Genomic DNA, 12642 nt, shown 5'->3' on the forward strand with positions numbered 1-12642 from the left:
TCATCATCGGCGATGACGATGTCAGCGAGGCTCCAGCTGAACCCGACAGCCAGCAGCAGCAGGCGGAGGATCTTGTTGATCGAGATCCAGAGAACGCGGAGGTTCAGAGCAGTGAGCGTTCCACCGCCGAGCCTGAAGGCACCGTCCCTGAACTGGACACGGAGGTCGTTTTCCCAGCGAAGGTCCGCACAAGCGGACGCAAGCGCAAACCGACCATGAAGATCCAGGTGATAAATTTACAGAAGCACATGGCCACTAAACGAAGGAGGGAGATCCCCAAGGCCAACCCTCTAGAGCCGCAGCCTTTGCCTTTCAATTGGTAAAAATCGTCTCACAAATGGTTTATTTCATCTGTCATCGTGGTTCTGTTTCAGGTTTAGTACGTACACATTGAATGTGGTCTCTTATGTTGATTTATCTTTCATTGAACAGTTCAGAGCACTCTTATGGGTCGCCCGTGGTCTCTGCAAAGGACGGTGAAGACAGTGAGTGTTCATTTTTAGAAATGTATATTCTTGACAGAATCTGAGAAATCTGAGCAGTTAAGACGCAGAAAAAATAACCAAAGCTGCTGAAACCAATGTGGTAACTACAGAACAAATAACTAATGATCACTCAGTCATTTATCCATTTGCTTTAAAAAATAAAAAAGTGGAAATTCTCTTTGAAATATAGGTTGACAATGTTGACAAAAAAAAGTCATGCACAAGGAAATAACCTGAAATGACTTTCATGACATTGTTTGCATCAAGATGGTCAACCGTGTCATGCAGTTATTTAAAATTATTAGTATAATTATTTTACACGGAAAAATTCGGACATCTTTCACCCTAATTGTTTGGCATTGAATTACACTCGTGGGCAAATTGTTGGGTAATTAATTTGCAGAATATGAATAAATGAAATTAATGAATGAATACATATATACTTTAATAAGTAAATATTATAATTAATAAAGGGGAAATTTGGTGTCGAAGTAGCAGCAATTTACAGACACAAAATAAAATATAAAAACAACAGGGATGAAAGATATATCTATCTATCTATCTATCTATCTATCTATCTATCTATCTATCTATCAATAATAAAAATAGCTGGGATGAAAGATATGTACAGCAAAAAAGAACAACCAGAGTATTAATTTAGTAATTAAATTAAACTTAAACAATAGAAGTGCAAAAATGCAAAGTATGTATGTGTATATGAAGTGTAGATAAACATAAACATGTACAGCGATTAATCAACAGAGGATCTGGCAAGAGGTGACTTATTGTAAAGTCTTAATATCCATTAATGCCACATAGACAATCCAAAATGTGAACAGAAAATGTTCCAGTTATTTGTTCAACATAAACAGTTTGTTTGTTTTTCCAGAAGGTTCTGTCGCTGATGTTGCATCAGCTGCGTTCTCCTGTCCTAAGTGCTCCTTCCACCACTCCACAGAGGCCCGGGTCCAGCAGCACATCGACACGGTCCACTCCGTTGAGACCGAGGAAGACGAGCCGTCCTCTCAGCCCCTCGCCGATGAAGAGGGCCGCTTCAGCTGCCCGGACTGTGAGAAGAGCTTCAAGTTCCAGTCCTTACTCAAAGCCCACCAGCGCATCCACACGGGCGAGCAGCCCTTCCTGTGTTCCCAGTGCGGACGGCGGTTCTCCTTCAAACAGTCGCTGGAGAGGCACAGGCAGACGCACAAAACCGGCCGCAAGTACGAGTGCCTGATCTGCGGGGAGTTCTTCAAGTCCCTGGTGGCTCAGAGGGAGCACAAGAGCACGCACATGGAGAACGGCGAGTACCTGTGTTCGGAGTGCGGCCGGGCGTTCGCCTGGAAGTCCGCGCTGGTGAGGCACCTGAAGACCCACGGCGAGGACGCGGAGAAGGCGGGGCGTCCGTTCAAGTGCCCCCGCTGTGACCTGGGCTTCAGCTGTGCCAGCTACCTCAACCGGCACCTCCAGACTCACCAGGAAGAGCGGGTGCACACGTGCAACTGCGGGAAGAGCTTCGCCTACCGGGCGGCCCTCACCGCGCACCAGCGCATCCACCAAAAGGAGCGGCCGCACACGTGCACGCAGTGCGGCAAGGGGTTCCTCTACAAGGGCGGCCTGCTGAGCCACATGAAGATCCACTCCTCGGAGATGCCCTTCATGTGCGCCTTCTGCGGCAAGAGCTTCAAGCGGGAGCGCAACATGAAGAAGCACGAGCGCTGCCACACCCGGGAGGACGTCTTCAGCTGCTCGCAGTGCGACAAGAGCTTCGTCTACAAGGCCACGCTGATCCGCCACGAGCTGATGCATTCGGGCGAGCGGCCGTACCTCTGCTCCGACTGCGGGAAGGGCTTCTTCTCCCACGCCGAGCTCCTGAAGCACGAGCGTTTCCACACGGGACACAAGCCCTTCCAGTGCCCCGACTGCGGCAAGAAGTTCACGCAGTCCTGCTACCTGACCATCCACCTGCGCTACCACACGGGGGTGCGGCCGTACTCCTGCAGCGAGTGCGACAAGAGCTTCCTCAGCGCCAACCGCCTGAAGAGGCACCAGCGGACGCATTCGGGGGAAAAACCACACCTCTGCGTGGAATGCGGGAAGGGATTCAGGCAGTCGTATAACCTCAAGATGCATCAACGGACGCACATCATGAAGATAAAATAGTCAAGACTTTGATTAAAGAGTATAGATGAGTTTAGAGTGGGAGAATCTCTCCTATGCAATTGGAGTGAACTGCTTCTAGTATAGAAACGTGCTCTAGGAAGAAGAAGAGGTTCATGTTGAAAGTCTTCCGTTACACTGAGTGCATTTGACTGCCAGGTTGTGTTGCGATTAAAGCACACGGAGTGTTTTTCAGATGCATTGTGATGCAGTTTCTTTCCTCCTCATCTTGACTCGGTCTTCAAATAATGAACAAAAAGGTACATAAATCCATTTATTTATTGTGGGCATGTTATGACAGAAAACTGCGTTGGAAAAAGAGGCTTGAAACATACATTACATTTTCTCATCAGCAGTGGGTTTGAACTCAGTAACACAAACACACGTAGTGCAGGCTCTCAGAGCAGCAGCACATACAACTGTTCCATTGTTGAAAAATCGCGTTAAGACTCGTACACCACCGACTTTACTGACAAACTTCAACTGTATGGAGAGGATCAACAGGCATTATGAATTGTGCTTGTCATTTAATGGAAGTTTCATTTGAAAAACCGGAAAAAAAGTTACAAGACAAACTACGCTACTGCTGAGGTAGCACTACGAAAGCGGCGAGCGCTGTAAAGCAGCGGCTACACGGCGATGTGCAGCGTGATGGGGCAGTGGTCGCTTCCCAGGGCTTTGTTGCGGATCTTGTTGTCGCACAGGCCGGGCAGCAGGCTGGACGACAGTATGAAGTAGTCCAGCCTCCAGCCCACGTTCTTGCTGCGGGAGTTCATCATGTAGGTCCAGAAGGTGTAGGCGTTGGCCTGCTCCGGGTAGAGCTCGCGGAAGCTGTCTGTGAACCCGGCCTCCAGCAGCTCGCTCATGCCCTCGCGTTCCTCGGGGGTGAAGCCGGCGTTCTTCTTGTTCCCCTTGGCGTTCTTCAGGTCGATCTCCTGGTGCGCGACGTTGAGGTCGCCGCACAGCACCAGGGGCTTCTGCATGTCCAGCTCGCTCAGGTACGCCCGGAAGTCCACGTCCCAGGTTTTGCGGTAATCGAGGCGCACGAGGCCTCTGCCGGAGTTCGGCACGTAGGCGGTCACCAGGTAGAAGGTGGGGAACTCGGCGGTGATGACGCGGCCCTCCTTGTCGTGCTCCTCTTTGCCTGGAGAAGTTGGAAGAGAAGAAGGAGCCGTTAAGAATCGTCGTCGCCGGGATTCACAGTTCCATCGTTTGTGTTCACAGAAACATTGGAGGGTAATAAAAACTCAGCAAGGCCAAGTCACTACATTCCTCTTTGCAATGTACAACAAAATTTATGACAGCTTGTCAGCAATAGTTCTGACAGTTTGGGAAAGTATTCGTCATCTGTGCGGTAAATGTTGAGCAACGCCCAGCCGCCTGGAAACTGCTAGCATGGCTCTGTCTAAAAAAAAAAGGTAAAATCTACAGCTCACTAATTTACACGTTCTCATTTGTTTCATACAAAAACCAAAGTGTAAAAGCTATAATTTGCTATTTTTATGCTGAATATAATAGCTGGAAGTTACTGCCTCCAGCTAAGAAATACTTCTGCAAATGACCCACATTGATCTCCCAAATTGTCTCAAGTATTCCTGTAAACCAGATCAAATGTGTAGACACACTTAAAGTGACTTAAAATGTCTTTTGATGCAATTTCCAAACACTCAAAAGTAAATGTATTTGCGCAAATAAACTAGTATTTTTGTCATGTCCAGCCACCAGTGTAGGTTCAGGACTCCATAGGCCAATGATTGGTCTGCTCTAGAGGCCCAGTAGAAGACGCCACTCACCAATGCCATAGGTGACCTTGATGGGTTCAGTCTTGCACAGCATGGCCACGCCACTGTAACCCTCCTTCTCGTTCGACGCGGCCCAGTACTTGTGAGGGTACTCTGGCATCGAGGTGATGTCGGCGGGGAGGGACTTCTCTGCACACTTTGTCTCCTGCAGGCACAGAACATCTGGCGCCTCCTCACGCACCCACTGGGAGGAAAGAACACAAAGCGGGCACCGTTAAAACGCTCAAAAACGCGACTGGGCAAATCCTTCACGCTGCCTTCGGTCACCGCGAACGCACATCCAGGCCGTTCTTCTTCACCCAGGCCCTCAGGCCGTCCACGTTCCAGGAGGTGATCTTCATGTTGGCGTCGCGGCCGTCTTTGCTGGTCATTTTGTCAGGTGGGTCTTCGTACAATATCGGGGGCTCTGGTTCCTTACCCTTCTTGGTTTTCTTTGCCGAAGCTGTGAGGTGAAAAACACAGGGTCATGAAGGTGGTAGATCTCACCCCCCGCCCCACACACACACAAACGTTTGAGTTTAGAAAATTCATGAAAAAAGATGTTCTGTCTGTCGTACCGGAGCCCGTGTCGTTGTCCCCGTCCCCGGCTGCCACCTCCACCTCCTCCTCTGCCTTCTTGCCTCTCTTCATACTTGAACTCGCTCTGACTGCAAACACACCTCGCAGACACACAGCACGCACACACAGCGACACACACGCCGCTGGGAGGGAGAAAAACAGAAGCAATTTATGTTCTCTGAAACTTATCAGCAATATGCAAGCGTTTCCCCACTGAGCCATTAATGACAAATCATTTACTGTCGTGCAGCTTCCTGTTTTATATCATCAGATAACACAAAAACAATATTTGAAGAGGTCCCCTTGGGTTCTGGGAATTATTGTGATGGGCTTTTTTTCTGGCGTAGGCGATATTGTTTGACAAAACCATGAAAATAGTTAAAAGCATTAATTCAAATTCAACAGATTTGAGGTTTTAAGTCGACGGGCTCAAAAGGTTGAGAACTGATGTTGCTTACTACGATCAACACTGTTTCTGTAGGATGACAACTCCTTATTGTGGAAATTGTTGTAAAAGCTCATTAATCTGCTGTACTGAGCAGAACATGTTGGACCAACTTTGTAACGGAGGCTAATTTTAAATTACTTCGAAAATGTATTTATCTGCTGCAATTTATTAATCTGCACATTTACAATAATAAGAGGCAACTCTGAAAAAGTGCAAACCAACACATCTTTGGATGGCGACCTACGATTAGTGTCCTTATAATGCAAAAATCACTCCGTTTTAACCGGAATGGGTTTTCCATACAGTATTTAGATTTATAGGCACGTGAATCCTGACAAAGTGGAAGCAAGCTGGACGTTTATTTGGGTGCAAGTCGTTGCTGTTAGGTTATCGCCATGCACATTAAATACAAAATATGAATTTCTAGCCCACTATAAGCAAAATGAACAACATGCACGAAGGAGACGTAAACCCCTCAAACAAAGAGAAACACGCTGTTTTTACGCGTCACACAACAGGTTGTGTTTGCAGCTATGCTAACGCTAGCTTGTCCTCCGTGACAAAGAGAAGCGCCGAGACTCAATGGAGGGGATCCAGCCAGCTAGCTTAATTAGCGACATCTAATTTGAGTAATATGCAAATGCGGCAAACCAATGCGTGTGTTTTCATTTCAACCAGCAACACGTTTCAAGAGAAGGAGATGCAAATATTCTTACTTGCACTTCCCCAACAGGATGCAAAGACGAGCTATAAGTACTTCACCCAAACCAAACTCACAATGCACCGCTACGATTCCTCACCATGCGCTTGAGACACTGACTGGGGTGCCTGAACGTATGCCTGATCGAAATGACAAATAACGAAATAATGTTTTTATTGCGTTTTTTTAAATTGGAGGAACACGATGACACAAGTGTAGCTGCTACGGCGCATATTACGTTATATTGATGTGTGGCTGAAGTAAAAAGCATTTTTAGACCAACCTATTTGGTCAGGCCATGTCTTTCAGTGTTTGGGGGCCATTTAGGACCCATTTCAATGGAGGAGTTAAATTCAAGAAGTTAGCCGAGGCAGTGTAATAATTAGTTTAAAAGTTGAACTGGCACGAATTTGGATTTATTTGAATCGCCGAAAGAAAAGGAAAAGCTAGGTATACTTATTGTGATATCTAATGCAGCGTTAATGTACCGTTAAGCTAGTTTTAAGTCACTCACTGCTATCATAACAGCTAGCTGCTGGGCAGGGTGCTTTAATTAGGTTCTTTCGCGCTAGATAGTACAGTATATTTGTATAGTATGTATAGTATAATGTTGCATTTTATAGGTTTTATGTCACACAGTGCTACATTTAACAGCACTATTAAAATATTCATATTTAAAGATTGTCACCAAAACCTATACATTCCCAGTTAGAATAGATTTAGATATTATTCAACTTAAATGTAAGGTTAATCTTCTCTCTGCTGTGGAAAAAAATATGATTCAATTCGAAGTTGGTTTGGTTTTAAAGCCAAACTTTATTACCAGTAATACCACTTTATTACTTTAACTAGAAGGTGCAATTATGAATAGCTCAAGAAATACAAATGGGATCATTATTTATAATTATATTATTAGTGTTTATTTCAATTGAACTGTCCTCTTGTCTTGATAATTTGTATTGTTGGAGGATATTATTCACGTTCAAAGTGTGCTCATCAGTGAAATTGGATTATGAGGTTTATGATTGAAATATAAACCTACATTAACTTGACTACATAAATCTCTGTCTACCTAATAGCTGTCAAACTATTTATTTAAAGATTATAAATATGACCTGATTTTCTTCTACATTTCTGGACATTATCGTTCACTCTTTCATTTAGTATTTTATGGTTGGGGTTATGATACCTGAGCCAGTTCTATTCGCTGAATGAAGCTTCAACATATGGTTGAAAGCTGACATCTTTTAATATATTTATTATTGTAACGCTGTCACAGCCAAAATAATCATTCAATCGATATTCTCTGTGATTTCTTTCTGAATCGTCAGACACATTATTGAAGAAGTAATAATAATTGAAGATACTGGAGGACTGAGAAATCCTTTAGGTCAATAAAAGTACCTGCTACTTGTGGGTTTATTTCAGTGTGGTTCATTTTCTGCATGTTTTTAAGAGGCACCTTCAAATTGAATAGAACAAAACAGACAGCAGCTTGTGTTTATATTCTTATGACCAACAGAGCTGCAGGAAGTGTTGCAATCTATTCAGCTACCTTTGCATTATAATGTGTTTTAGACATTTTTACACGATTATATTCACTTATTTCATTATATATAAGTTGTAAAAATGTATTCTATTTTAATTTCATTTTTATTAATCACTCATACCATTGTATTTGAGTTGGAAAACGTTATAATGTATTGTTTTTTAGTTAAAATAATTTGTATTTCATGTTGTTTCATTACTGTTATTTTAGCTTTTAATTGTATTTCATTACATTTTCAATCATTTTAGTGACTTGCGTACATTAGTCTCATATCGTTAAATTGCTGAATTGTCTTTTCTGTTGTTATATGGTCTACACTTGTCTTATTTTCATCTATGATGCAGTTTGACCTGCACCAGCCTGTATGAAAGGTGCTTTCCAAATAATGTTTGAGTTTGAGTTTCAACCTGAATATACAGTATTTCAGTATTACAGTATCTGTTAGACTAGACCAATGCACCTGGCAAATACCAATATTAGACCTAATGTGTAAAAAATATCTTTATACTTTATCATTTATAATTGTTCATGTTTTTTATTCTTGGCAGAAAAGAGAAATAAAATAATTCTGAAGAAAATACACTTGGAAAAAGATCAATGCAAAAACAGTACACAATACTTTTCTCCTTCCGTTTTTCTTTAGCTACCATGACTGTAGTAATTGGATTTGAAGGCAGTGCCAATAAGATCGGCATTGGAATCATCAAGGACGGAGAAGTGCTTTCCAACCCGAGGCGGACCTACATCACGCCCCCTGGTCACGGTAAAGTAATGATACTTTCGCTTCCCCGGCGATGCGTCAAAGTCTTAACTATCTCGCGTGTGAAGTCGACGCCATGTTGTTTCACCCATCAGGGTTCCTGCCAAGTGACACTGCCCGGCACCACCGTGCCGTCATACTGACCGTCCTGAAGGAGGCGCTGGAGCAGGCAGGGCTGCAGCCTGCAGACATCGACTGTGTGGCGTACACTAAAGGTAACGCAACTCTTCACCGCTCGCCTCGGTGCACCGAGGTTTTAACCAGCCAGATGTTTGTCAGGACAAGGCGAGTTTTAATGGTTCAAAGTTTTGTTTACCAATTTCACCCAGAAGTACTGAGTGGCACAAGTTTGCCTTCAGGGCCTTCAGCCAGAATCCAAGTAGGTAGATCTCTTGCAGAAAACATTTTATGTTCATGGATGCCTGCAAGGCGACATCAAACTAATGTGCTTGTTCTCTCTCAAACAAGATGATGTATTGAATCACTCCAACGTGAGAACACTCTCTTTGTGTTCCAGGTCCTGGTATGGGCGCCCCCTTGGTGACGGTGGCTCTGGTAGCTCGTACCGTCGCACAGCTTTGGGGGAAGCCGCTCCTCGGTGTCAACCACTGTATCGGACACATCGAGATGGGCCGACTCATCACACAAGCCGACAACCCCACCGTGCTTTATGTCAGTGGAGGGAACACACAGGTCGGTGTCTGAAGAAAGCTATGAGGGAGCATGCTTTCACTTCCTGATGATCAGCTACCAAGCAGTGTTGGTAGCTACTTAACACAGTTATAAGTTCATGAGGTACACATGCATTTTCTTCCTGTGCAGGTTATTGCATACTCAGAGCGGCGGTACCGGATATTTGGAGAGACCATTGACATCGCAGTTGGCAACTGTCTGGACAGGTTTGCTCGAGTTTTAAAGGTGTGCGTCCTTCCGGTCTTTATTAGAGCAACTACTTACCTTTAATGTGTGTGATCGGTGTTTGTTAATTCTTACCGCGGAACGGTTTCTTCACTCAGATTTCCAATGACCCCAGTCCAGGCTACAACATCGAGCAGATGGCCAAAAAGTGAGTGAGAGCCACTGAGCAGCTTCACTGTTGTGTGCTTAATGTTTGTTTTTCGCTCTACTAATATTTACCACTTCGCTTCATGTCCATAGAGGGAGTCAGTATGTGGAGCTGCCGTACACAGTAAAAGGAATGGACGTCGCTTTTTCTGGAATTTTATCCCACATCGAAGTGAGTGGTTTGCTTGTCCGTTAAACTATTTATCTACAAAAAAATGTCGTAATTTGACTAATATCTTTAATTGTCTTTTGACATGTCAAGATGTATTTGGCAAATAAACTCAAACTTGAAGCCTACTTCATCATTCCCTCTTTCCTGTGACAGGAAGCTTCTCATAAGATGCTGAGCTCTGGTCAGTGTTCAGCGGAGGACCTGTGCTTCTCCCTCCAGGTACAAAGAACCATCACTTCAATCTGGGAACCCTTCGGTTTAGCCTCCAGGGACAATGGCCAGTATTTCTAGCATTCCAGAAATCTGGGTCAAGACTTCCTCTTCCATTATTCATAGTCCGCCTCTTTTGCTTTTCACACAGACTGTTTACCTGCATTCAACCATAACGCGCTCAATCATGATTAGTCAACACTACTCAAAACAGAAATCCTTACCCGTTGCCTAGACATGACGATAAGTCATTCTGTTAATGTGGCACGGTTAAAAAGCTCTATAGAACCATTTGTAGGAGCCATTTTAAGTTGTCAGTCTTGCCCAACACTAATGCGTCCTCCCTGCAGGAGACCGTGTTCTCCATGCTGGTGGAGATCACAGAGCGGGCCATGGCTCACTGCGGCTCCCAAGAGGTCCTCATCGTGGGCGGTGTTGGCTGTAAGTACTTTAGATGTGTATGGAAAAAATCCCTTCTATAATATTTGAACCCTGTAAACAGCAAGTGATATCCTTTGTGCTTCTTTTGTTGTGTATTTTTCATCCAAGTGCACGAAAGTTCAGATATAACTTTTTAACCTCAAATACAAATGTGAGAGTGAGGTTTTCTTTGTAGAAATGACATTGTGTACATTCATCAGTCTTACAGGGGTATGTGTACAACATAAGAGTCAGAGAGATTATGTACAGAGATCAAGCATCCCATAAAATGTAACTGCTTTTTTGAAAATTAACTTCCCACCGTGGTCACAATTGCCAGAAGAAAGGCCTCAGTTGCCTAAAACATGAATGGAAATTCAAACTGTAAACTCCTATCATGATTTAACAATAAGTGCTCTAGTTCCAATCGGGAATCAAGGACGCCTCACGTTATTTTATTCACCAATATTTACCCTGTGACCTGGTTTGGTCTGCAGGTAACATGCGCTTGCAGGAGATGATGGGCGTGATGTGTGAGGAGCGAGGAGCCAAGCTGTTTGCCACCGATGAACGGTAACCAGCCGTTCACTCATCAAACCACAATACTGCTCATCATTTACATGACATGAGAAGAATAACATGCTTTTGATGCAATATCACAATTCTAAGCTTAGTTTCGGTTGCTTTTTCTGACACACGTGTGTTCAAGGACTGTGGGAAAGATGAATCTGAAGATTGTGATAAATGTAGCATCCCCGGCTGAATTATGGTCTGGAATCTTTAACTCAGGCCTGGCCAAGCCGCGGCTCCCGAGCCGCATGCGGCTCTTTGCCTGGTTTCATGCGGCTCTTGCGTTCATATCGAAGTTTTTTTTTGATGTGGCTCTTTGCAGTAACACAGTAAAAAATGTGGCTCTTAGTCTCTGACTGGTTGGCCACCCCTGCTTTAACTGATGGTTCTTAAAGGTTTATTGAACTCACCTAAGAACTAGCAAGAAAAACGGAAATAGCAGTTGATTAGATTGAGCTCTGACAGACAAAAAACGTAACAATCTAAAACAATATTTTCTCAAAAAATTAACTTGAACAGGTACAAACCTTGTGCCCATATCAGCAAGGTGCTAAAACTAATACAAACGTAAACTTTGTACCACTGTTTTCCGTTTTAATGGCAACTTCTCCTTTCTGCCGTTTCTTACGAACAACTTCCGTTTTTTGTACCTTCAAAATAAGAGCGCAACCAGAAATGCACCAACTGCAGTAACAAAACGGACTAAAACAAAGGACAAAAAAAAAAAAGGAACAAACTATTACAATACTTTAAACTCTCAGAGGTTCGTTACAATAAACGGTGTAGGTTTGGCAAATGTTTAAAGAAAATGATATTCCATCCCACTGATGGGTTCAGAGGGTTAAGTATAATAAACAAGTTATTGTTGGATGATACTGTGTTTTGAGTACAGTGACAAATATAATGGCATGCTTTGTTAAACAGTTAACAGTATGCGAGTGGTGGTAAATTGGCTGGACATGAAAAAAAAAAAAACACTGGCCCATATCAAACCGTTTGAATGTGAAAAAAGATCCGTTGTCCTTTCACATGCCCTCACGGCTACGGTCCTAAAAACAACAATGTTGGCTTTGTTCCACAGATTCTGCATCGACAACGGAGCAATGATCGCTCAAGCCGGCTGGGAGATGTTCAGGTCCGGTCAGGTGACGGAGCTGGAAGACTCGTGGATCACACAAAGGTAGCCGTCACGTTACTTCTAATGCTCTTTACAGGTCTTCTAGGAAATGTCTGTCGCTTGCCTGGGATTTAGTGGTTGGACAAACGCTGCTGCTATAGGTTTAACCATTACTCCCAGTAGTATTTCTGGATTAGCAGTCCCATAGTGAAGGAGATGAATAGTAATGTTAACGCCTGATGTGCTGTCGCTCATTAACATGTTTCCTGCTGTAGGTACAGGACAGATGAAGTGGAGGTGACGTGGAGAGACTGATGACTGAGCAGCAGCTCTGAGCGACGGATGAGTTGTTGCAGCCGGTTTAGTCCAGAGAAGGAACACTTATTCTTTTCTATACGGCCTTTCCTAACTGACTGGAATGGACGACTGCAGATGAGGAACTTTTCACTTCCTGCAGACCATAATTCCCTGGACTGTTCATCTGAAACTAAACCGAGTGGCGAAGCTTTGCATTTGAAATCCATAAAGCGCAGCAATTGGTGTTAAAGATTTATGTTACAAATGTCTGATTGTTAGTTATCACACAATATCAAATCTGAACTTTAAATAATAAAAAGACTAATAAGAGC

At 43.7% G+C, this 12642-nt stretch overlaps 2 protein-coding genes across 2 annotated transcripts; one reads left to right on the forward strand and one right to left on the reverse strand.

Moving 5' to 3' along the window:
- Nucleotides 1-2911: 2911 nt before the first annotated feature.
- apex1 (APEX nuclease (multifunctional DNA repair enzyme) 1) lies at nt 2912-6256 on the reverse strand. Its single transcript, XM_079235791.1, has 5 exons — nt 6167-6256; nt 5002-5145; nt 4723-4886; nt 4436-4628; nt 2912-3786 (listed from the first exon to the last, which is right to left on the reverse strand). Exons 2-5 carry the CDS (start codon nt 5072-5074, stop codon nt 3272-3274), a joined length of 945 nt encoding a protein of 314 aa, XP_079091917.1. The 5' UTR covers nt 5075-5145; nt 6167-6256; the 3' UTR covers nt 2912-3271.
- Nucleotides 6257-6496: 240 nt separating this feature from the next.
- osgep (O-sialoglycoprotein endopeptidase) lies at nt 6497-12640 on the forward strand. Its single transcript, XM_079235909.1, has 12 exons — nt 6497-6600; nt 8343-8462; nt 8555-8674; nt 8977-9152; nt 9282-9377; nt 9476-9525; nt 9618-9696; nt 9850-9915; nt 10257-10347; nt 10824-10899; nt 11978-12076; nt 12289-12640. Exons 2-12 carry the CDS (start codon nt 8348-8350, stop codon nt 12326-12328), a joined length of 1008 nt encoding a protein of 335 aa, XP_079092035.1. The 5' UTR covers nt 6497-6600; nt 8343-8347; the 3' UTR covers nt 12329-12640.
- The last annotated feature ends 2 nt before the right edge of the window (nt 12641-12642 follow it).

Source organism: Taurulus bubalis (genome assembly GCF_910589615.1).
Source record: "Taurulus bubalis genome assembly, chromosome: 20".
In the NCBI taxonomy this organism is placed as follows: Eukaryota; Metazoa; Chordata; class Actinopteri; order Perciformes; family Cottidae; genus Taurulus; species Taurulus bubalis.

Coding starts and splice junctions, on each gene's coding strand:
- apex1 (XM_079235791.1), bottom strand. CDS start 5,074: ATGAAGAGAGGCAAGAAGGCAGAGGAGGAGGTGGAGGTGGCAGCCGGG. Junction 4,887..5,001: donor GGACAACGACACGGGCTCCG/GTACGACAGACA, acceptor TTCACCTCACAG/CTTCGGCAAAGAAAACCAAG. Junction 3,787..4,435: donor CAAGGTCACCTATGGCATTG/GTGAGTGGCGTC, acceptor CAACTTCTCCAG/GCAAAGAGGAGCACGACAAG.
- osgep (XM_079235909.1), top strand. CDS start 8,348: ATGACTGTAGTAATTGGATTTGAAGGCAGTGCCAATAAGATCGGCATT. Junction 9,526..9,617: donor ATCGAGCAGATGGCCAAAAA/GTGAGTGAGAGC, acceptor TCATGTCCATAG/AGGGAGTCAGTATGTGGAGC. Junction 12,077..12,288: donor GACTCGTGGATCACACAAAG/GTAGCCGTCACG, acceptor TTCCTGCTGTAG/GTACAGGACAGATGAAGTGG.